The sequence below is a fragment of the Rhincodon typus genome, chromosome 3, assembly GCF_021869965.1.
Source record: "Rhincodon typus isolate 14 chromosome 3, sRhiTyp1.1, whole genome shotgun sequence".
Classification (NCBI taxonomy): Eukaryota; Metazoa; Chordata; class Chondrichthyes; order Orectolobiformes; family Rhincodontidae; genus Rhincodon; species Rhincodon typus.
The window spans coordinates 25,909,145-25,934,269 of NC_063334.1; the positions used below are offsets into that span (position 1 = coordinate 25,909,145).

The 25,125-nt window shown below is 41.3% G+C and overlaps 1 protein-coding gene across 1 annotated transcript in view; it reads left to right on the forward strand.

Moving 5' to 3' along the window:
- The window catches only part of megf10 (multiple EGF-like-domains 10), a 158,411-nt gene that overhangs the window by 104,931 nt on the left and 28,355 nt on the right, over nucleotides 1-25,125 (forward strand). Inside the window, exons 10-16 of the mRNA XM_048594444.1 lie at nucleotides 1,566-1,740; nucleotides 2,551-2,671; nucleotides 5,251-5,414; nucleotides 10,142-10,244; nucleotides 16,154-16,300; nucleotides 19,285-19,419; nucleotides 22,127-22,255. Coding sequence (XP_048450401.1) covers nucleotides 1,566-1,740; nucleotides 2,551-2,671; nucleotides 5,251-5,414; nucleotides 10,142-10,244; nucleotides 16,154-16,300; nucleotides 19,285-19,419; nucleotides 22,127-22,255 — 974 coding nt within the window. The remainder of the gene's footprint in view (nucleotides 1-1,565; nucleotides 1,741-2,550; nucleotides 2,672-5,250; nucleotides 5,415-10,141; nucleotides 10,245-16,153; nucleotides 16,301-19,284; nucleotides 19,420-22,126; nucleotides 22,256-25,125) is intronic.

The window sequence follows — 25,125 nt, forward strand, 5'->3', positions numbered from 1 at the left end:
CTCCCTCCCTCTTCCTTTCTCACTTTCTTTCCCTTTATATCTGCCTAGATTTATCTATTTCTCTCATGATGCTCACCAGTGATAGGTACACAACCAGCTTCTTCAAACTCAGTTTTGAGTAAACAATCATTGGATTGATTTGTGTGCAGAATATCCCATTTCTTCATATCTAACTAGATTAAAGCAGACATTTCAATGAAATTTAAAGAATCTACAGAGACAAGTTAAACTGTCTGATATTAGCAATGCACTTAAATATAGTTTACTTTGTTATTTTAATGAAGTTATATAATGTGCCTTGGTTGACAATTCTATTAAAATGGCAAATTAAGATGTTCAGAAGAGTGTTAGAATTGTTGAAGATTTAATATTGCAGAGCTATGTCGTATATTGTTTCATTTGTGTTTGTTGTTGGATGCAAAACTAACAGGAGGGAAAAACTGGCTGCTCCATTATGTCTACCCTGCATCACAGAGATTCAAGCGTTCTGACTAAATGTTTCCTCCCCAGTCTCCCCATTCCATTGTCTCCTGGAAAAGATGAGGCCAGTGAGTGAAAAAAGTTTTGTTTGATCACGCTCCTGTGAAGTGCCTTAAAACACTGAAGACTCTATTTAAATGCAAGTTGGAGGATTTCTCTCTGACCCTTTAGCTGAGTTATTAATGCTGTGCCGGAGCATCTACCTTTCTTATGTAAGCCAGGAGAGTAATAGTTGGCACATTATCTAACCATAAGGGCATCATATCCAATCCCATTTTATCTTCAGCGTCCCCTCTTTTAACACCTGCTAAGACTCAATTGTAGCACAACAACAACTTGCATTTAAATGGAGTCTTCAATGTTTCAAGGCGTTTTACAGGAGTGTGATCAAACCAAAATTTGAAGCAGGGTCCATTAAGGCGATTTTAAATCAGGGAACACAAGCCCTTTGTTTTATTTTGGACTGTGGGGAATGTTTCGGACATTAAGGGATTGAGGGAAATCGAATAGGACATGAAAGTAGAGCTTTCATAACCGTGATCTCATTACAAGCTTGAATAGCAGCCTGGCCAACTCTGGCATTTATTTCTTATGTCTGTACAGTCAAAGAGGTAGGTTTTAAAGGACATCATATAGGAAGAGAGAGAGAGAGACAGAATCACAGACAGCCACGGAAGGATTTCCGGATCTTAGTGCTTTGGCACGGCTGCCAATGGAAAGGCGAAGGAAATCAGGCATTTCTAAGAGGCCAGGCTGGAGGAACATGTAGATCTCAGAGGGTTGTGGGACGGAAGGATGTTGTAGAGGTAATAACTGTTAACTGTGATTCTAATTCAGAGAAATCTTTCTACCCTGTACGACTTGGCTTCTCATCACTGACAGTTTGCTAAGCTATAACTTTGGGACATTTGCAATGGTTTGTTTAAGAAAGATTGAAAATGATATAGCCCCTCTCTGTCGAAGTGATTAACAAAAGCAGAGACTGGCAGGAAACAAAAACAAGTGTTTTAAGTGAAACAGTTGTGCTCATAAGGCTAATCGCTATGCTGCAAAAGACTAAGGCGCCTTTTATCCTCTCTTACCAGCTGTCACCCCATGTCTGGCGAGTGTATATGTAAACCTGGATGGTCTGGGCTATACTGCAATGAGACATGTGCCCCTGGATTTTATGGTGTATCTTGTCATCAAATCTGCAGCTGCCAAAATGGGGCTGACTGCGACAGCGTAACTGGCAAATGCATCTGTGCCCCAGGGTATAAGGTAACAGGACTTGTTTATGCTGCCAAGGATTTATGTGAAGCCCTTTCTTTTCTTTAAATTACACCATGTTTGACAGGCAATTTAACCTTTTCGTTTCTGCTAACCCGTTTTGTTCCACAATACGCAACCTCAATGTTGACAACCCTTTTCATCCCAGAAGAACAGCTGACAAAATTTCTCACATCTGCTCCCTGTGCTGACTTGCAGAAAACTCAGGAACAGGCCATTCAGTCCAAGTGGCCCATTCTGGTATTAATGATCCATGTAAGACCCTGACCAACTCCTCTACATCTCAGCTGATCAGGAGTCCTTCCGTCTCTTTTCTCCCTCATGTGTTAGTCTAAGTTCCCCATAAATGCACAGATACTATTCAGCTCAGTCAGTCCCTGTGGTGGTGTGTTCCTCATTCTCACCATTCTCTGAGTAAAGAGGTTTCTCCTGAATTCCCTACTGGATTGATTAGTGATCAACTTATAGTTGTGGTGCCTGCTTTGTGCTGGCTTTGCTTTGTCTCACAAGTGGAATCACCATCTCTATGTCTACCTTTATGAACAATTTTATAATTTAAAAGCCCTCTATTAGGTCACCCTGCGTGTTCTCTTTCCTGAGTTCCAGTCAGTTCAATACTTCATTGATATTCATCTTATTAAGAGATATTCATTACAGAAAAGAAAAGGGATTTGAAGCAATCCATATTTTTTTTATCTCTCCTAGCAATTAATACCTAATTCCAGAATAACCACCACTTCCCTCTTTTTAGATGATTTAGCTATCATTGCCTATCAATTGTATCTATCAATTGTATCACAGGGATCTGATTGTTCGATTCCTTGTCCTGTTGGTACCAATGGAGTCAACTGTTCCTCTTCCTGTGACTGTAAAAATGGAGCAGTCTGCTCACCTATAGATGGCTCATGCACCTGTAAGGCAGGTAAGGGAATTTCTGTAATATCTGAGACGGAAATCAGGAAATATATTTTGCTGCGCTATGTTTCTTCAGCCCTTTGAGAATTTTAAAGGAACAGTCAACATTACAGGCAGCAGTCTCCCACACTAAACATACATGTGTTTGGCTGCTTTTACATTGTATATTGCTTTGCCTTGATCTTGCATTTTAATTGCACCTTTAATGTAACAAACTCCCCAAGGATCTTCACAGATGTGAAGACTGTATGAAATATTTGGACAGGTGACTGAAAGCAAGAATTACCTTTAAATAGGAGAGAGATAAAGAGGTTTAGGGGAGGGAATTCTAGAGCTTAGAACCTTGGCAGCTGAAGGCATGGCCACTAATGGTGGAATGATTAGATTTGAAAACAAGAAAGAGAATTTTAACATTGAGGCTTTGGTGGGCCCAGGAGCCAGTGTGAGTCAGCCCGCTCTACAACTGAATGAAACCACTATTGACCCATGCAAGGACATTAACACTTGTATGTTTTGTTTTTACTGGCTCACCAAAGTAGGTAAAGTACTAACACTTGAAAACTTGCCATACAGATCAGAGTGTGTGGGAAGAAATCAAATCGGGTTGTCTCACTATCATTCCTGTTCCTGGGAGACAAATAATGCATTTTAACCAAATTCCTATTTTACACAAGAATTGTATTTTCATTCAACCAGCTCTGGGAATGTAGTATTGAAAACTGGTGCTAGAGATGCTGCTATTGTTGTGCCCTGACATTGATATGAGGGATTCACATTACAGACCCCAAATCTTTGTGTAAGTGGAACTGTAGGTAAATAGGTTAAGGGAAAGGAACTCAATTGTTTTCTAAATATAGTTAGAGCATTCGGAAGAAATAAATTTTGTTCATTTATCTTTGACACCCTCTTTTTTTGCAGGTGAAGGTATATTGTTCCTTGGCCCCCAGCAGTCCTTATAACTTCACTACATTACCCTGACATTTAGCAAGATGTGGGGCAGGGAGCCAGCTTCATTGTCAAGCTGTATCCTATACTCACCTGATCTTCATGCAATCTATTTTAATCCAACGAGTTGTTGTGATCTAGAATGCGCTACCTGAAAGGGCATTGCAAGCAGATTCAAAACAACTTTTGAAAAGAAATTGAATTAATATCTGAAAAGGGAAAATTTGCAGGGCAAAAAAACAAACTGTTTATTCTGAGAGACTGTTTGCCTTCCCAAACAAACCAGAATGTTAGATTTGTGATTCATAGGTTGTTGGGGAAGTCAGGGGTAATGCATTTTCGCAGTTGCCTCTGATTAGTCCCACAGTGATGATCTAAGCTAAAGAAGCCTACACAACAACATGGGAGAGAAATTGTTGTTCAATGTGGAAAGTACACTATCAGATTTAAGGAGTTGAGAAGCGCAGGAGAAGGCCATTCAGCCCTTCACACCTAAGCTGGGCTTCTTGAAAGATCTTTTCAATCAGTTCCACTCCACTGTTCTTTTATTATAAAGCTACAATTATTTTCCTTTCTAAGTATTTATCAAGTCTCCCTTTGGAAGTTACTGTTGAATCTGCTTTCAGCACCCTCTCAAGCAGCACATTCCAGATCACATCAACACATTGTGTAAAAGAAAATTTCTCCTATTGTCCGTTCACATTGATTTCGTTACATTAAATCTGTGTCCTTCGGTTACTACTGTCCTGCCAGTGGAAGCAATTTTATGCTCACTGCTGCTTAAACCTGACTTTGAGTACTCTTTGAGATCCTTTTTCAGAAACTGGAGAAACTCTGTATTATCGAAAAAAAAATTCCTGGCAAATACGCTGGACTAAACCTGCATCAAATTCTTCTTGACCATACCCAACTCCAGCTTGCATTCTTATTCAACCTAATCGTTCTTGTGATGTGGGTGTTGTTGGCAACGGACACTTAGTCCGCATTCCCAGTTGCCTCTTGTAAAAGTAGCAGTGAACCTTACTCTTGTAATGTGTAGACCATGTGATGAAGGTCCTCCACAGTAAGGAGGCCCAGGATTTTCACCAAGAAACTATGAAAGAAACTTTACATTGAAATACGTCGATCCATATTTACTTCCATTTATTTACTTTAATGTTTGCCTCAAATTTGTAAGTTGTAAATCATAAATTGTTAAATTTTGCAACAAAGGTCAGTATTTTGGGGCCTTCCTTCAGCTCCCTATGCACTGAGATTTGGAATTCCCTCCCTAAGCCTGTCCCCTCTCTCCTTCTCATTCTTCTATTAAGACACACCCTAAAAACCTACCTCTTTGACAAAGTTTGAGTCTTAATCTGTCCTATAAACTTCCATGTCAAACTTGATTGTGCCCCTAAAAGCCTTCTGGGACATTCTACTATATTAAAAAATACAAGTTGTCACAATATATGGCGAGGAAGGGAGAGGAGACAATTATTTTCAGAGAATGGATGAAGGTTGCATTTTCTGGATATTAAAACAACTGTCATTACAACACTTGACCAGACAAATCTGTTTGTTGTACTACATTGACTTTTATTGATATGCTGGGCGTGGAGTTGCTGTTCATGGTGTAAACCATTATTGTTTTGGCCCTCACAGGTTGGCACGGAGTAGATTGTTCCATTCCCTGCCCTCGTGGTAAGTGGGGCCTTGGCTGTAATTCAACTTGTCGCTGTGCCAATGGAGGAGCTTGTAATGCACTGGATGGAACCTGCACCTGTCTGGCAGGATGGCGAGGAGATAATTGTGAACATCCATGTCAGGTAACCAGCAACACATCCCATCCTGAGCTGAAAATTGTTGTAATAATCCAGAGGACCCAAGAACGTCAACATTTAGAGTATGGATACTATTTTCATGTGAAATATCACTTCACATTTAGAGCTTTGGTGATAATCAAATGTTTAATTTTTTTACATTCAAAACTAATACTAGTTATAAGAGTATGAATGAAAAAAGAATTTGGTGTAACTCGATTCTGCAAAGTTAAAAAAATATTGATTATCATCTAATTATTGGGTCTCCTAGATTGCTTCTGATAATTGTACATTCTAACATTTCTTAATGTTTTTTCTTTCTCTCATTAATACATTTACACCAATGCTTTTGGGAAGGAATTAGGCTCAGCCTATTTTCTGCCTCTTGTAATTGTCTGTCAGCCATCCAGCTGTCCTTGCTGAGATGGTGAAGTCTGAATCTAGACCCTCATGGTTTGGAACTATTTGAGCGTGACACTTCCAGTCTTCCCCCAGTGAAATTCAGCAGCCTTCCACTAACAATATTGCAATTCCAGGGCAGCACATTCGACGAGCACCAGAATAGGTACAGCACATCCTAGACAGAAACTATGGGAAAGGATGAAAGTGATCCATTCAGTTCTGTTTGTGTCATTCAATGTGTTGCTGGATAAAGTTGTTCATAGAAATGTTTTTGATGTTGACCGGGGCCAGGTATGATAGGGCACCTCAGATGAATGTAGTAGTGGGGAATGGGGGGAGCCACGGTGGTAAGGGGAAGTTCTCAAATGAGAATGGAATTCTGAACAAGCATTTGTGCACAGCCCATTCAGAGTGAAGAGCCCCAGGATGCAGCCTCCTCTGCCTTCTGCTCCTCTTCCTCATCATCTTCTTTCTCCTCCTCAGCTCATGGTGGGAATAGCTGCACCTCGTCATGACAACATGATGGAGAGTGCAGCAGACCACAATGAACTTTGACAGGTCACTCAAGTGTATACTGGAAGTGTATACTGCTTTCTTATGCACATGTGGCTATACAAGGGTAAGAAGCAGAAATGTGGTGAAGCAGGCCATCGGCATGCTGAAGCAATGCTACCTCCTTCACTGTCTACAATGCCATCAATTTGGTGTCATCCGCAAACTTACTAATGCCTTCTGTATTCTCATCCAAATCATTTATATAAATGATAAACAAAAGAGGACCCAGAACCGATCCCTGTGGAACACTGCTGGTCACAGGCCTCCAGTCTGAAAAACAACGCTCGGCCATTACTCTGTCTCCTGCCATTAAGCCAATTATGCATCCAATTGGCAAGATTACCCTGAATCCCATATGACCTAAATTTACTAATTAGTTTACCATGCAGAACCTTATCAAAGGCTTTACTAAAATCCAAATAAACAACGTCTACTGCTCTGCTATCATCAACCTTTTTGGTAACATCCTCAAAAAACTCAAATCATGTCTCATGAACTTGATTTCCTCAAACACAACCATGCTGACTATCCCTAATCAATTTTTGCTTCTTTAAATGTCCATAAATCCTATCTTTTATAATCACCAGCAACAATTTACCCACAACTGAAGTCAGACTCATTGGTTTATAGTTCCCCGTTTTCTTAAACAAAGGTATAACATTAGCCACTCTGTCGTCATCAGGCACCTTCGTAGTTATAGAGGATGCAAATATTTCCGCAAGGGGTCTCATAATGTCCTCCCTTACTTCCCACAACATTCTGGGAAACATTAGATCACGTCCTACAGATTTATCCACCTTTATATTATGTTATAAGACCTCCCAAACTTCCTCTGTAATGTGAACTGTTTCTAAGACATAAAAGTTTATTTCTCTACATTTTCTAGACTCCATTTCTTTCTCCAAAGTAAAAACTGATGCAAAATGTTCATTTAGTACCTCTCCCATCTCCTGGGGTTCAACACAAGGACAATCTCCTTGACCTTTAAGAGGCCCTTCATTCTCTCTAGTTACCCTCTTGCTCTTAATGTATTTGTAGAATCTCTTTCAATTATCCTTAACCTTATCTGCCAATTCAATCTCATAGCCCGTCTTTGCCTTCCTGATTTCTCTCTTAAGAATGCCCCTACACTCTTTATATTGATTAAGAGATTCAATTGAACCAAGTTGTCTATATCTAAAAAAAATTCTTTTTGATTCTTGACTAGAATCTCAATATCTTTATTCATCCATTGTTCCTTAATCTTACCAGCTTACCCTTCAGTCTAACAGGAACAAAATGCCTCTGAACTCTCATCATCACACTCTTGAACACCTCCCACTTGTTAGACATCCTTTTACCTGTGAACAGTCTACTCCAATCAACTTTTGAAAGTTCTTGTCTCGTACCATTAAAACTTGCCTTAATCCAATTACAAACTTTAACTTTTATGGAAGGCCTTTCCTTTTCTATAACCATTTTGAAACTAATAGAATTATGATCTTTAGGTCAAAAGTGTTCTCCCACTTTTACCTCAGTCACTTGCCCTGCCTTATTGCTCAAAAGAAGCTCTAGTTTTGCTCCTTCTCTAGTAGGAGCATCCACATATTGACAAAGAAAATTTTCTTGAGCACCTTTGACAAATTCTTCCCTATCCAAACTTTTAACACTATGGTAGTCCCATAGTCAATGTTTGGAAAATTAAAATCTGCCATTATTGCAACCCTATTATGCTTACGTATTATCTGAGGTCTCCCTACATATTTGTTTCTTAATGTCCCTCTTACCGTTGGGGGGCCTATAGTACAATCCCATCAAAGTGATCCTTTCTTATTTGTAATTTCTACCCATTTTCAGAAATATCTTCCCTAGTTACAGTAGCAATGTATTCCTTAATCAAATACACCAACCCCTGGTTCCTTTCTTGCCTCGTTCTCTATCCTTCCCATAGCATCTAAAACCCAGAACATTGAGCTGCCAGTTTTTTCTGTCTCTCAGCCAAGTTTCTGCAATAGCCATGATGTCCCAAGCTGATGTTCTTAAACATGCCCCGAGTTCATCAGCCTTACCTGTTAGACCTCTTGCATTGAATTAAATACAACTTAGTTCTTCAGAGTTACTACGTACTCTGACTCTCTCTTGTTTTTCTTTTCTAATTGACGTGCTCTCCTCACATTCAGAATTTACCCCATCAATCCTTCCATTTACACTGCTACCTGGAATTTCTCCACTCACCTTCTCTAGCAGTATAAATAGAATATAATAGAATAAGCAAATCTTCCTGCTAAGATATTGGTCCCTTTCCAGCTTAGGTTAGACCCATCCTTTTTGAATAGGTACTTTATATCCCAAAAGACATTCCAATTGCCCAAAGACCTGAGTCCCTGAACAATACACCAGCTCTTGTCATTGATTTATCTCCTTTAACCATTAGTTCCTTCCCTTGTTTGAGTTTGGCATTGGGAGTAAACCAGAAATTACTACCTTTTAAGGTTCTATTTTTTAATCTTCTACTTAACCTCTTAAATTCACTCTGTACTGCTTTAATCTTTTCCCCAAAAATGTCATTTCTACCAATGTGTACAATGATTTCTAGCTTCTCAATCTCACCTTTAACAATATGCTTGAAATGTTTAGAAACATCCTTAATCCTAGCACCAGGACAAACCATCCTAAATTTACACTCACTGCCACAGAATCGCCTGTCTATGCCCCTGACAGGAGAGTCCTCTATAACAATAATTCTATTAAATCTTGTCAAACGCTGCCTAACATAAGAATCGTTCCAAGTGTCCAATAACTGACTGGCCCTTCCATTTTCCTCAGAGAGACTATCCCGCTCAACTGTTCCAAAAACTAAATATCTATTTGAGAGAGGAATAGCCACTGGAGACTTCTGAACTACTTTCTTACCTTTCCTGACAGTCACCCATCTATCTGTCTGATCCTGCTGGGTAATAACTTTTCTTGCCACTTTGTTTTTTGCCTTCTCACCAAAGCCCATCAATTTCAAAGTATTGAGGATGCCAGTTATCTTATAACAGAAATTAGAGGTACCTTGATCCCTGTAATTTAAGATGTGCTGTCTACCCACAGTGTATAGGTTAGTTAGACCTCAGACCCACTGAAGTTCAGTCATAGTTCATGCCGATGCTTCTAGCTACCTTCCAGAATTGAAAGCCCCTGAAGTAGCCCAGGGACATGCATCTGAAATGGAGCAAATAGGAGCATGCAAATATTATTTTTCTAGGGAAGAAGTGGTGGGATATTTAACCTTTGCTTGCCCCGTACCATTGAGTGCAAATGGCTATGGCACAAACTATCAATTATCAACAGGCTGTGTTCAGGTCTGGCCCACCATAAAAGGCAGAAGCTGAAAAAAATACATTGAAGCCCAATGGTGAAATAAGCCAATAGTTTTCTAATCTATCTAATTGTAGTAACTTAAAGTGCTGAAGATTATGGTTGATTTGTATGAAGTTTGGTCTTCTGTTCCAAATCACCCTCAAGCCTGTTCCACCTTTTCAATTCGAAAACACCAGCTTTGTATCTTAAAGCCAAGTAACCAATTTGATTCCGGAGTCCTTGATGTCCTTATGAAACAAAGGTCCATCAGTCTCCGTTTTGAAATTTCAATTGAGCTCCAATTGTGACAGCTTTTTTGTGGGGAGAGAGTTCCAGATTTCCACCAACCTTTGAATGAATAGCTCGGTATTGTTAACATGGTTGATTGTGATATGTACAAGTTTGTTTATTTTTGCAACGTAATCATGAGGGTGCATTTGTTTGATTGCCAGGATGGTTCCTATGGAATTAACTGCAGTGAGCGTTGTGACTGCAGTCATGCTGATGGTTGTCATGCCACCACTGGTTATTGCCGCTGTCTTGCAGGATGGACAGGTCTGTTGCTTTTTCTCTCTAATTTTGATTAAGGACTAGATTGCACTGAAAGTACAGTGCGGCAACTAGTCTTTCAGTCCACAAATTCAATGCCATTGTTGATTCTCCACAGGATCCTCCTTTATCTCATGGTATCAACATATCTTTCTACTCCTTTCACCCTCATGGGAAGAATTGAATAGGTAGAGGAATTTTCAACCCAATGCCAAGCTTGGCCTGCAATAAAATTGAGGACAGACCAGTAATGGGTAGGAGGGCTCACGGGGAGACACCTGAGTAATTTAACAGGCTGTCTCCATCTGCAAATCTGCCAGTAGAGTGGTCTGTTAAATTCTGCCTCTCATTTTTATTTAGCTTCCCCTCAAATGCAACCATACTCTACACCTCAATAATTCCCTGAGGTAGTGAATTCTACCCTCTAATCACTCTATGAATGTTTCTCCTCTTATTGGTATGTGACAATACCATGACAGCAGATTTCTCAGTTGAGGCAACCACAAGCAGTGCAAGTACAAACTATTGATGTTTATCATATATCTCTAGCTGTTGTTTACATCTCCCTTTGAAGTGGAAACATCTTTGTTACATCAATTATGTGTGTTTTAAACAGTACTCCAGCTTCTAAAGTCTGGAATTCCATCCCTAACCCTCTTCATTTCTTACCTTCTTTAAGATGCTCCTCAAAACCAACCTCTCTGACCAAGCTATAGGTTACTTCACCAATATATGCTAATGTGCTTTGGTGTCAATTATACCTGATAATGTTCCTGTGAAGCACTTTTGGACATTTTTCCAGTCTTTCAGTCCACAAATTCAATGCCATTGTTGATTCTCCACAGGATCTTCCTTTATCTCATGGTATCAACATATCTTTCTACTCCTTTCACCCTCATGGGAAGAATTGAATAGGTAGAGGAACTTTCAACCCTATGCCAAGCTTGGCCTGCAATAAAATAGCTGGATAAATTCAAGCAGATATGAGTTGCCTTCAGTGCACATGGTTTTGTGTCAATGCAATGCAGAGGGACAAGTGTGGAACAAATGCAACTCAATTGAACCTGATTGATGTGATTTTTTTTTGGTATATTCCAGTTGCAACATCTGTTGCAAAAGCCAAAAATGGACTTTGGATCAGGAATTCAGGGAATAGGCCAATTGTGACCCTAAAAAGAGAAGGTCTACTAGCCCACTGACTGGTGAATATGTGGGGCACCTAAACCTTTGCTTCTATTCAGGTCTGTGGCTCAGTTTACAAAGATCAGGGAAGTTGCAATAGAGCCCTTTCTTTGGCCTTCGTTCAGGGCAAAATTCTAGTGGAAATTCAGGACTTACTTTCTCCATCATCGCTCCAGATAGCAGCCATCCTTAAGTCACTTTGCCTTGAACCAGAAGCTGTGCATTGGGTAGTGAATGTTCCTTACCAGAGGAAGTCTGCACATGGAGAGGATTCAAAAAATCCCAGCAGTCACAGAAAAGGAGCAGTGCTTCAACACTACAGGAAGTGACAAGATACATTATAATGGGGCAAAGCTGGACCAGGCATACTGAAGACCTCAAACATGACTGGGGACTCCAGCACGTAGACATCTATGGACTCTGCCTTCTCCCTCTTTAGGGGAGCTTTCGGAACCCTTCACTACCACATTGGCAGCCCCAGAAAGCAGTGGTGAGTGAAGGAAAATGGAGGGCCACCCCAAACCTACATCTTCCCCAATCATCATTGGCTATGGCCTTATAGAGGCATGCAAGAATTGTCCAACTACAATATAGTAGCAGGGGATAATGGTCAGGACCTGCAGGCTGCACCTGCCCAACCTCTTCCCTCTCTGTTCATTGATGGACATTCAGCCTAATTGTGAATAATTTGTCCATTTATTCTTCTTGCCTACAACAGAATAAGTTGACCTAGTTTGTAGTTATTTCCAACTAAATTAAGTAGAATTTAATTTAACTCCCTTTAATTAAATCACTTTTCCAGCACAAAGCAACATGAATTTTTTTTATTGTTTAATGCTATAAATGTCCACTTGGCACATGATATTGTTATTCTCAATGGCTGTTTGTCTTAGGTGTGGGCTGCAATCCAAATCTTTCATGAAGAAAATACATTCATTTTATGGTATAAAGTAAATCACTTTGCCTTAAGAAAGAATTGCCAGATGTTGAATTTATTGGATTAAACGTTCTCAGTGAATGCTAAGTGACAGTGAAAGTGCAAATCTGTAATGATACGTTTAAAAATAAACAACAGTTTCTATGTAGTACAAAATGGTTTAGGTACTTGACAACTGTGTCTTATTAATAGCACAGACACAGGCCATTCGACCCAACTGCTTCATGCTGGTATTTATACTGCACACAGGCCAACCCCACCCCCACTCCCATAGTATCATCATCTCACCTATCAGAATAACTTCCCATTTCTTTATCCCTCACGTGTTTGTCCAGCTTCCCTTTAAATACTGTTCACCCCAATCACTCCTGTGAGAACAAGTTTCACGTTCTCACCATCCTCTTGACTAAAGGTTTTTTCTTTCCTGAATTCTCCATTGGATTTGTTGGTGACTATCTTAAATCTATGGCCCCTCATTCTGGTTTCACCCGAGTGTAGAACATCTTCCTGATCTCTATCGTGTATAAAAAACAACTTCATAATTGTGAAGACCTCTATTGGCTCAGCTGTCTCTTTCCGAAGGGAAAAGAGCACCAGCCAATTCAATCTTTCAGAAATGATCTGGAACATATTTCAATTTTTGTCAGTATTTCTGGGTTGTACCCCACCGTAAAATTTTAGTTAACAGATTGGTTTCAAACTATTGAAAATGGAGTTGTTTGCAATTGCACAATTGGACCTTTGATTCTATTTTATATGAATGCTGAATTAAACTTAAGAGCCCCACGTGTAATGCATCGAGCATAAAATGAAGGTGCATTTTTTTTTTAAGAGCGCTGCCTAGCTGAAGTTTATCGTGTCCGCTGTGCAATTGCCTAGCAACTTGGATGGCTCTCAAAGAGTCCTTTGTCCTTTTCATTGACATTCCATTCCATCATCGTACTACTTGTCATCATCACAACACATACAAAGATTCTACTAAATGATCATCTTTCTGCCACTGAAGGGAAAATATTATATATTCATTTTTTAAAAAATGAAAGCTGCTCCCGTAATGAAGGAGAACCGTTTGATTTTTCTTTAAAAAAAACAGTTCAGTTTAAAAAATGTTATGCTTCACTAATTTGCTTTATTTACGCTGTTACATAATGCAGCGTGCTTTCTGTGGGATCCACTCAGTTTTCTCATCAGCTGTGGCCAAGTGATTCATTCACTAACAAGACAGGCCCAATTGTAAGGCAAGTAGATACAATAAGGACTAAACTCTGCGATGGATGTTTACTGGCATTCCATTTTGAAAGAGATATTCACTGGTTGGTGCTGTAAAAATAAAAGGCAAGATTGTTTCTGTTGCATTAAAATTTTCTGTTTCATTAATATGCCATGGAGTTATGTGGCACATCTGCTTGTGTGGTCTCAGATAATTTATCACAGGCGATAATGAAATAAATTTTTATCTTTCATTACTGCACCTTTAAATTGAATCTAGTAAACTCCCAAGATAGGTACCCTGTTCTCCTCACTCCCTTTCCTGACTGTAATGTTTGCTAATTGTGTCATCGCCTACCCATGGACAACTTGTTTGAAAATGTTCAGTTTATCACCAAACACCGACAGCACCCCAACCCCCGAAATTCGGAAAGCCTGTTTAGCAGAGCAGTCTCGCCGGGATCTGGTTGATTGGCAGAACAGGCTGAAGAGTTGAATGACCTCCTGTTCCTTCAGTTCCCATCACTAACATGACAAGATGTTTTCCTTTTGCCTGTTATTTCCAAGTTCCTTATTTGGACACTGTTAATCTGTGGTTGACAGTGATGCATTCTTGCCTTAGTGGGCCAGGAATGCTGTGAATAAAGAAGTTTAGTCAAACTCCCAACTTAATTCAGAAACTTGAGCAGATTATAGAATCATAGAGCCATGCAACACAGAAACGGCCCAATTTGTCCTTGCCAACCAGGTTTCCTAAACTGAACTAGTCCCATTTGCCTGTGTTTGGTACATAATCCATTAAACATTTCCCATCCATGTACTTGTCCAAATGTCTTTTATATGTTGTAATTGTACTCGCCTCTACCACTTGGTCTGGCAGCTCATCGTTAATAGTGTTAGGCCAACGTTGAAAGATAGGGGTGTATTTCCTTGGGAACTTCTGCTGCAACTCAACCAGGAGACTAAAAGGAAAGAATAGAGAGCTAGTCACACTGATTCCTGACATTTGCAACTATTCTGTGAGGAGCAAAAACCATCTTCCTACAACAACTTGCATCTATAAAGCCCCATTGAGTATAACAAAACATCCCAAGGCGTCTCATAGGAATGGTTATCAAACAAAATTTACACACTAGGTCACATAAGGGAAGATGGTAGCAGAATGACTCGTTAATGGAGGCCCAGGCTGATGGGTTCAAATCCTGCCACAGCAGCTGGTGAAATTTAAATTCCGTTAATTAATCTGCACTTAAAAGCTAGACTCAGCGATGTTGATCATGAAGTTTTCATTGATAGTTGTAAAACCCATCTGGTTTATAAATGTCCTTTAGCAGAGGAAATTGCCATTTTATTTTCCTTTATTCATTCATGGGATGAGAGTGTCGCTGGCTAGGCAGCATTTATTGTCCATCCCTAATTGCCCAGAGGGCAGTTCAGAGTCAACCACATTGCTGTGGTCTGGAGTCACATGTAGTCCAGACCAGGTAAGGATGGTAGTTTCCTTCCCTAAGGGACATTAGTAAACCAGTTGGGTTTTTCCTGACAATTGACAATGGTCATCATTAGATTCTTAATTCCAGATATTTGTTGAATTCAAATTCCACCATCTGCCATGGTTGGATTCGAACCCGAGTCCCCAGAACGTTGTCTGGGTCTCTGGACTAACAGTCCAGCTGTCCATACCACTAGGCCATCACCTCCCCTTCTATGTGGTCTGGCCTAAATATGATCCCAGACATAACAAAGTGGTTGGCTCTTGACTGCTGTCTGAAGTGGCTTTCATAAGCCATTCAGTTCAAGGAGAATTTGGTACGGGCAACACATGCATGTCTTGCATCCCATGACAAAGGTAAGAAGCTATTAGGACAGGTGACTAAAAACTAGGTCAAAGAGGTAGGTTTTAAATAGTATCTTAAAAAGGAAGAGAGAGGCAGACAGGGAATTCCAGAGCTGAGGGTGAAGGTAGATGAAGGTAGTGCCGTCAATGATGTAGGGCAGATGGGGAACAGCACTGAAAACACATTCAAATTAAGACGCTCCACCAAAATTAAGCCTGTACATCAAACTGTTGGCACCCAGTGAGGTCAGATGTACAGGCAGTCACATAGCTAATGTGGACCTCAACTGGTGTGGTTCAAGATAAAGGATTTTGTTCTAGTTCCCAGCAGAAAAATATGTTTTATTTTCTAAAACATTTCCAATGATCTTCCCTCTTTATATTAGAGAGACATGGGAGCCAATGTTGTGTTGAGAAGAGAAGTCCTGGGATTTTAATAACTGTACCTTTAGACTCCATGTTGTCAGCTGCATTGATTCAAAACTCTGGAATTTCCTTCCTAAACTCCTTTGTATGCTTCATAAAAGCTGCCCTGATATTGCCTTATTTGATTTTGAGTCACATTTTGCCTGATAATGCTACTGAGAAGTGTCTCAAGGCATTTTTAGCCAGTTAAAGGTGCTATCCAAATGCCAGTAGTTTTGGTGAAGTATGAGTGACATTGATGCTTTTCTACTGACTAAGCAAAAGCCTGTAAGGTTGGTATAAGCTGCTCTAATTGATGAACATTTCTTTTCCCTCTGTATTTAGGCATACACTGTGATAGTGTGTGTGCGGAAGGACGCTGGGGACCAAACTGCACACTGCCGTGTAATTGCAAGAATGGCGCTTCCTGTTCACCCGATGATGGAGCTTGCGAGTGTGCACCTGGATATAGAGGCACGACCTGTCAACGCAGTAAGAAATGCATGGATCTTTGGGCCAGATTGCATTCCTATATTTCAGTATTGTGATACCTGTACTTAGAATTGTTGGGCTGTGTCTTAACATCCAGACATGGGACCGTTAGCTCAAGTGGGATGTTAACATTCCAAAAATCTCACCACCTCATCTCCAACCTGCTGACTTTTAGCTTTAAGTGAGGTGAGATAAGAGAAGTTGGTGCGGGGGTGCGGTACAGGGCAGTGTAGTGTTAAGGCTGGTATCCCATGATTTTACCTGGTATACACATGGGGAGGCAATGGCCTAGTGGTATTATCGCTAGACTGTTAATCCAGGGATCCCAGATAATGTTCTGGGGACCCGGGTTCAAATCCTGCCACAGCAGATGGTGGAATTTGAATTCAATAAATATCTGAAATTAAGAATCTAATGATGACCGTGAATCCATTGTCGATTGTCGGGAAAAACCCATCTGGTTCACTAATGCCCATTAGGGAAGGAAACTGCCATCCTTACCTGGTCTGGCCTACATGTGACTCCAGACCACAGCAATGTGGTTGACTCTGAACTGCCCTCTGGGCAATTAGGGATGGACAATAAATGCTGCCTAGCCAGCAACGTCCTCTTCCCGTTAACAAATAAAGAAAAGATTCTGTAGTTTGGGGCTGTGTTTCCCAGAATTTAGGAAGCTTGCATGGCTTTGTGCAACATGTAAGTGCCTTTGCAGTGCAGAAATGCTTCATTTGGCCCTCCATAACCTTATCAAGCACCCCCAATATCAGGCAGTGAAATCAGTCAGTAAGTCTGAGATCTGGGCCCAGAACCCATCAATAGTCACACATAGTGTTGTTATTCCAAAACTCTGCCCAACCCCTGACAATGCAAGCCAACCCTGTTCATAATAGGCCAAAGAATCATAATACAGCTGGAGGCCATTTGGCCACTACACCTCTCCTGGCACTTTGGCTAGAGCTATACTCTTACCGTCCTGCTTCATCTCCAGCTTTCTTTTATCCACATTTTCTTGCTGTCTGGCGATATGCTTTCCACTACTTGCTACTATGCAGTGTCGTGTGTAAAGGGCAGTGGCCATGCATTGTGGCTTAAAACAGAATGTGGCTGGAGGTTTAAAGGCTGGTTTCCCAAAAGCAATCAATAAATTGCTGCCAGAAAAGCAGCAACTTCTAAAACAAATATTTATCGCTTGGGCCAGCAATCTTCTCCAGCTGACCCAAACATCCCTGTGACTCAATAACTCACCCTGAAACCAGTCTACTCTCGATCACCAGTAAAATGATGGAAGGTGTCATCAACAGTGCGATCAAGCAGCACTTGCTCAGTGATGCTCAGATTGGGTGCCGCCAGGACCACTCAGCACCGGACTTCATTACAGCATTGGTTCAAACATGGACAAAAGAGCAAAACTTCAGAGGTGAGGTTAGAGTGATAGCCTTTGACATCAAGGCCACATTTGACTGAGAGTGGAATCAAGGAGCCCTAGCAAAACCAGAGTCAATGGGTATCAGGGAGAAAATTCTGTGCTGGTTGGGGTCATACCTGGCACATAGGAATATGGTTGTGGTTATTGGAGGTCAGTCATCTCAGCTCCAGGACATCTCTGCAGGAGTTCCTCAGGGTAGTGTCCTAGGCTGAACTAACATCAGCTGCTTCATCAATGACCTTCCTTCCATCATAAGGTCAGAAGTGGACATGTTCCCGATGATGGCACAATGTTTGGCCCCATTCATGACTCCTTAGATACTGAAGCAGTCCATATTCAAATGCAACAAGATCTGGGCAGTATCCAGGCTTGGCTGACCAGTGGCACCATACTGGTGCCAGACAATGAATATCTCTGATATGAGACAATCTAACCACCAACCCCTTGGCATTCAATGGTGTTACCATCACTGAATCCCCCACTAATCAATATCTTTAACAAGAAATTCAACTGAATTTGCCATATAAACACAGTGGCTACAAGAGCAGATCAGAGGCTAGGAACTGTGGCGAGTAACTCACTTCTGAATTCCCAAAGCATGTCCACCACTGGCATAAGTCAGGAGTGTGATGGAATACTCCCCACTTGCCTGGATGAGTGCAGCCCCAACAACACTCAAGAAGTTTGTCACCATCCAGGACAAAGCAGCCCACTTGATTGGCACTACATCTACAAAATTCACTCCCTCCACCACCGACGCTCAGTAACAGCAGTGTGTACTACCTACAAGATGGACTGCAGAAATTCACCAAACATCCTGAGACAGAACTTTCCAAACCCACAACCACTTCCATCTAGAAGGACAAGGGCAACAGACATATGGGAACATCACCACCTGCAAGTTCCCTTCCAAGCTACTCACCATCCTGACTTGGAAGTATATCGCTCTTCTTTCACTGTCACTGGGTCAAAATCCTGGAATTCCCTCCCTAAGGGCATTGTGGGTCTGCCTGCAGCATGTGGATTCCAGTGGTTCAGGAAGGCAGCTCACTACCACCTTCTCAAGGGCAACTAGGGATAGGCAATAAATGACAGCCAGCTGGTGATTCCCATGTCCCATAAGTGAATTGAAACAAAAATATTAAAGCAGGTTTACTCAACGCAGTGATCATGTCCTCAAATGATAAACTGCAACAAGATGATTAAGTATTCATGAAGGTCTTGATAGGATAGGTTATTGCGAACTCTTACCACTGGCAGGGATGTTGGTACAACAACAGCTTGCTTTTATATTGCACCTTTCACACAGTCAAACATCCCAAGAAGTTTTGTAGGAGTGTTGACAAACCGAATTTAACACTAAGCCATGGAAGGAGATATCAGGGCAAGTGAGCATAAGGTTAGTAGAAGAGAGGGGTTTTAAGGTGCATCTTCATGGAGAAGTTGTTGTAAAGATGGGTAACTTTGGCATTGGCTTCTTGTTAGCTCAACTTTAACATGTTGCAGTTGTGAACACCATTCTATTGATTGATTATGACCAAGAATATTTCCATTGCAGTCTGTTCACCTGGGTTCTACGGACATCGTTGCAGTCAGGCGTGTCCTCATTGTGTGCACAGTAATGGGCCATGCCAACATGTCACAGGGCAGTGTGACTGCTTACCTGGTTTCACAGGAGCTCTCTGCAATGAAGGTAGCTTTCTCATTTTAAGCTATGCTTAAAGCTTTGGGGGTCTCTGCTTGTCTTGAGATAAAAAGAATGAGCTCTATTAGTAACATTACAACAGTTTACAGCCCAACATTATCTCTGCTGGCTGAAAAGGAGCTTTCCAGCCTAATCCCATTTTCTAACTCCGTATGTTAACATGCAGCTTAATAGTATTGATACCATAACGTCAGACAATGAGGCAGGTCAGAACTAGTAGGCACAGAGTAAACAGTCTTTTCTTCGTTAAATAAAGGCTTGACTTTTCACTGGCTAGAAATGCTCCATGTGTTAGCCCAAGATGGTGTGGGATTCCAGAATCTAAGGGTCCTGTCCCTGAACCCAGTACCCATCAGGAGAATGGGGGCATGGGGAACAGGTTAGAGAATTATTTCACACATCTGCATTTAACTAATACAGTGCTGTACAGGTGGCTTCAATAAGAAGCTATTTTCATTGCCGGGATTTCCTAAAATGTACTTTAGAAATTTAAGGAAAAGGTACAAATCCACTGGAGTTCTTTTGGAGAGGTCACATATCCTCATGGAAAAGTCTAGCTACCGCTTTAGGATTGTCAAGAGTGGACATGGTTTTCTGTCAAAAGCGCGTAAAGTCTGTGGAATTAACAAGTCATTTAAATCTCTTCCAGTTGAGAAAGATTGGTTTTTACAATTTTAGCAGATGGTTGGTGACATAAACTTTAAGGTTATCATATGATTACTGCTGCTTGACTGCTTCCACAATCGAGCAGCATAGATCCAAGAGATAGAGATTAATTGTCTTTGTTGTGGTGCTCTGAGTACAAATGTTTGCTTCTAAACACAATTAGGTACTAAAAAGGATTGAAATATATTGAATGAGCTTTTTCATAGAATCCCTACAATGTGGAAACAGGCCCTTTGGCCCATTGAGTCCACCCTGAACCTTCGAGGAGCATCCCATTCAGACCCAGCACCATTCCCTGTAGCCCTGTATTCCCCGTGGGTAATCTGCCTAGCCTGCACATTCCTGGATACTAAAGGCAATTTGGCATGGCCAATCAACCTAACCCGCACATCTTTGTACTCTGGGAGGAAACCAGAGCACCCGATGGAAACCCATGCAGACACGGGGAGAATGTGCAAACACCACACAGACAGTCGCTCGAAGGCAGAATTGAATGTGGGTCCCTGGAGCTGTGAGTCAGCAGTGCTAACCACTGAGTTGCTGTGCCATTTATTTTATCAATGAGTGTCTTTCTAATATAGTGAAGTCCCTAGTAGATATGAAGGATTTTATTTACCATGGCTCCTGATGTGATACTGGATGAATCAACAGGGAGGGTGTAAGGGAAAAGGGCGGTGGGGCTAGTTGGCAGTGGGGATGAAAAGGGCTGTAAGAATGAGGAGGGGGTGATGAGTTGCCGGCAATTTAGCACTGGGGCTATAAAAGGCTTTTGGTTGGTAAGTGGGATGTAGGTTTATATGTGGGGGCCATGTGTAGTCATGTGATGGCATGAGTCGGTATACATGGGGCATGGGGAGTGTGTGGGGTTTTGAGGGTTTAAGGGATGAGGATTACAGGACTGTTTTGTTTCACTGCTTTTATTGTAGTTGGGAAAAAAAGAGTCCCAGAGCAACAATGTGGACTTTTCGAACAGCCTGCCTTGCTGCTTGGCATCCCATGTGGCTGCCTCCACATCGTTTTTGAGTCAATTCACTCGTCTGCAGCAGCACCCCTAAAATTAAAATCCGGTCACTTGGGGAAGTTTCAGCTGATTTTGGGTTTGCTAGTTGGATATAAAATTTCCCAACGCTGTGCACCCAACTCAGGGGCAAAAATTTTGTTAAAGTCTATTTCGTTAGCAGTCTGCAGAATCTATTCAAACAGAATCCCTACAAGCTAAAGCAAACAGAACTCACTCTGCAAACTGCAGCAAAATGTACAGCTAAGGGTTCGATTTTTTCTCCTGAAAAATGCAGTCAGTAGAGGATAATTGAATTGAATTGAATTAGCTTTAATGTTACATATACTCAAATGCGTACAGTGAAAAGTTTACAAGTCGTCACATTACAGCACCATCTTAGGTACAAAGGTACCTAGGTGTAGATTCTTAAGCACAAAATCTTAGGAAAAAGAAAGAAGAACAAAGGAAACAAGTCCAGCATTACAGATCATAGGAATAAATCAGAAAAATAAATAAATAAAAAGTTCAGAATAACAGGATAGTTACACAATACAAATTTACGTGCATTAAGTCAATCCCAGATGCTCCTTGAAAGTGTTAGGGGCTGAGGGTATGGTGGAATTACTCGGTCATCTTCATTCCAGCTGGGACTTGTGCTGTTACTAAGGGCAACTTGAAAATATTGAACAAAATCAGTGCCTGCATCTTTGAATGTCAAGTAATTGTATATAACTTACTGACCCTGCTAAATTTAGGTAATCAGATTCAATGAAAGGCAGCTACTGCAACTCGGTTAGCCAGAAATCTATAAAGACAAAAGGATTGGGACAGGACTGTATCTTCTCTGATATGCAAATCTGGCTTTAACATCAGTGTTGACACATCTGAACATATTGGCATTAGTTTTCAAATGTTAAATAAGCAAGCTCAGTTTAATCAAAACCATGTTGCCTCTTACAAATTTGTGTTTAGCTTGTTTTTCTTTCACCTACAGCCCTGAGTCTAAAGTTTTACATTGCTGTTTTTCAGTGTGTCCCAGCGGTCATTTTGGGAAAAGCTGTGCTGGTTTCTGTACTTGTACAAACAATGGGACGTGTAATCCCATTGATGGGTCCTGCCAGTGCTACCCAGGATGGATTGGAAGCGACTGTTCTCAATGTAAATATCAACATTTATTTCTTAAACATTTTCTGTGTAGTTCTTAAAGAGTTATTGTTCAAATCGGATTAAAAGGAAGTGTCAGTTCTCCTGTGTTAAGATCCCCAAGAATCAACTTCAAAAGAACAGAAATATGAACTTACTGGTGAACGTGAAAAGATGGTATGATAGGATTTTCCATGGAAGACTTTTTTTTATCATAACAAGCAGTCCAGAAGCACAATTGACTAAAAACTACTTTTGTAGACAACTTAAACTTCAAAGTACGGGACTGAACTTTATTTTTTTATTAAAAAAAAGGCTTGACAAATATATTTTACACTGTCCCCGAAATAGTCATTCAATTTTCCCAAAGAAACCCAAAGTGATTCTTGGCTCATAAGGATTTACTTTCTTTCCTTTCCCAACCCTGGTAACTTTGAACCCCAAAATTGGCTTTCAAGATTTTCCTAGTAATAGCCCTTCGAGTGCAAGATTCTAGTTGAATCTTCCACCCTTATTTCAAATTATTATGTATTTGATCTTTTTGGTCCAACCAAACTCCCACCTACATTCCTGGATGGCGAACTGTAAAGACTTTCAACCTCGGTCTGTTTTCTCTCAGATCCTGGCAGACTGCCTGTACCTTGTGAGTTTTTGGAATATTCTCAAAACTCAGCCACTCTCAAACCCCACCTCCAGGGCGATGTGAATTCACACGGGTCTTGCACTCAAGCAGAAATTCTGATTGGCAACGTTTGAGATCTCTGAGACCGTCTCAGTTTTATCTTGGAAGCAAATACACAGTTTAAAGCACAAATGTTTACAACCCAGCATTCTCAACAATTTTTAGGGCTTTGGCGATTTGTAGTCAAACCACAGTAATTACAGACGCTGCTGCCATTGGCTCCAAGTGTGAACCTTACACCTTCCTCCTGGCAAAACAGCCCAAGTCTCCTTTTAATCTTAGTAGTCATATCATTCAGAGCTGTTGTCAGCATGATCAGAACAGACTACATGACTGCCTTCATTTTAGTCAAAATTAAAGACATAGGATCCTATAGGATCTGAGCAATGTGGGCTGTGGCAAGATGGGTGGCAGAATTGGCAACAAACATGGCAAGGCCCAGCTCAATGTCTGGAACAACTCATGCCACTTTTTATGCTTTACTCAAGCGATGTGACAAGATTCTTCTTCGGCAGCAGTGTGTTTCCAATCGATACGGCACCAGGTTATAGTCCAATAGGTTTATTTGAAATCACAAGTTTTCGGAGCGTTGCTCCTTTATCAGGTGAAGGAGCAGTGCTCTGAAAGCTTGTGATTTTAAATAAACCTGTAGGACTATAACCTGGTGTTGTGTAATTTCTGACTTTGTCCACCCCAGTCCAACGCCGGCACCTGCACGTCTTGCCAATTGATGGTGATTATTCTTGTTAAATGTCTTGTTGACAGCACAATATCTTATCAAACTCACAAAACAAGCTAGGCATCAAAAACCACTCAATAAGGAGACCAGAACAATCCTCTGGCAGGTTCCGTTCACCACTTGTTCTGAACAAACTGCACGGGGGAACCCAGGCACCAGCAACATGGGACAAAATCCATGGACACCAACCACATCCACGGACATTGGCATCCGATATGTGTCAACCTCTACATGCACCATCTCTGACCGAGTTGCTGGATGTTTCTGCATTTTGATGCTGAATGAGCAATTATTTTGCCATATTGCAACAAGGACATAATGTGCTCAGGGACATGAATCCGACCAATGGACTGGACAAGGCTGCATTCCAGGATTCTTCACAGTCTCTCTGTGTTCACTCATTTTGAGCCTATCTGGATGTTGACTGAATCCCCACCTTGCATTGCCTTATTGCACTTTGCCCCCTTAGCTGGAGACACCAGATTCACGTTATTGCCGTATTGCTGTGCCGTTTAATGCAGACGGAAATTCGAGGAAGAATGATTGTCCAGTCCTCAGTCTAGCTTTCACACAGGGGATCCCAGCACAATATGTCAAAGTCAGCCCCCAAAAGCAGTCCAGGGCCTGCTCAGGGCAGTCAGAGTCAGGGTCCTAACCTTATAAGAGGCGAGGAGACAAATGTCAGACAGGATGCCATCTGTCTGCACTCTTTCTGCCCCAATTTTGGCTGTATTCTTTGTGGAATAAGAAATGGGGGGGGAGGAGAGAGTGTGTATTACAGATGATAATTACAGAACTATTTGGCTACAAACAGTGTATAAGAGTTTGGGGGTAAAAGCAGGAGATTGGCACCAGGTAATGGTGCTCATTTAACAAGCCGGTACAGGTACGACGGGCTGAATGGCCTCCTCCTGTGCATTACAATTCAAGATGAAGGATGGTGGTGTAGGTCGGAGGTGGCTCAACTGACTGAGTGGGCAGTGTAGAGGGCAGGCAGGGTTAGTGGCATCAGGGGTTGGCATGTGTCAAGAGTGAGTGAGGACCATGTCACCACAATGTGGAGCTAGAGGAACACATCAGGTCAGGCAGCGTCAGAGGAGCAGGAAAGTCAACATTTTGGGTCAGGACCCTTCATAAGAACATGATGAAGGGTCCCGACTCGAAACATCGACTTTTCTGCACCTCTGATGCTGCCTGACCTGCTGTGTTCCTCCAGCTCTACATGGTGTTGACTCTGACTCCATCATTTGCAGTTCTTGCTATCTCTGAGTGAGGAAGATGTTGCACACAATGGTGAGAGTGGTAGAGAATGGGCTTTGGTGAGAGATGGGTGCAGTAGAGAGAGAGAGAGAGTGAGTGAGAGGCATTGGAAAGGTACTTACGTCGGTGAAGTGGGGAAGGACAACTTCTTACATTGATGGGCATTCCTCCAGAAGATAGAAACAGTTTTAACTGGATGGCAAC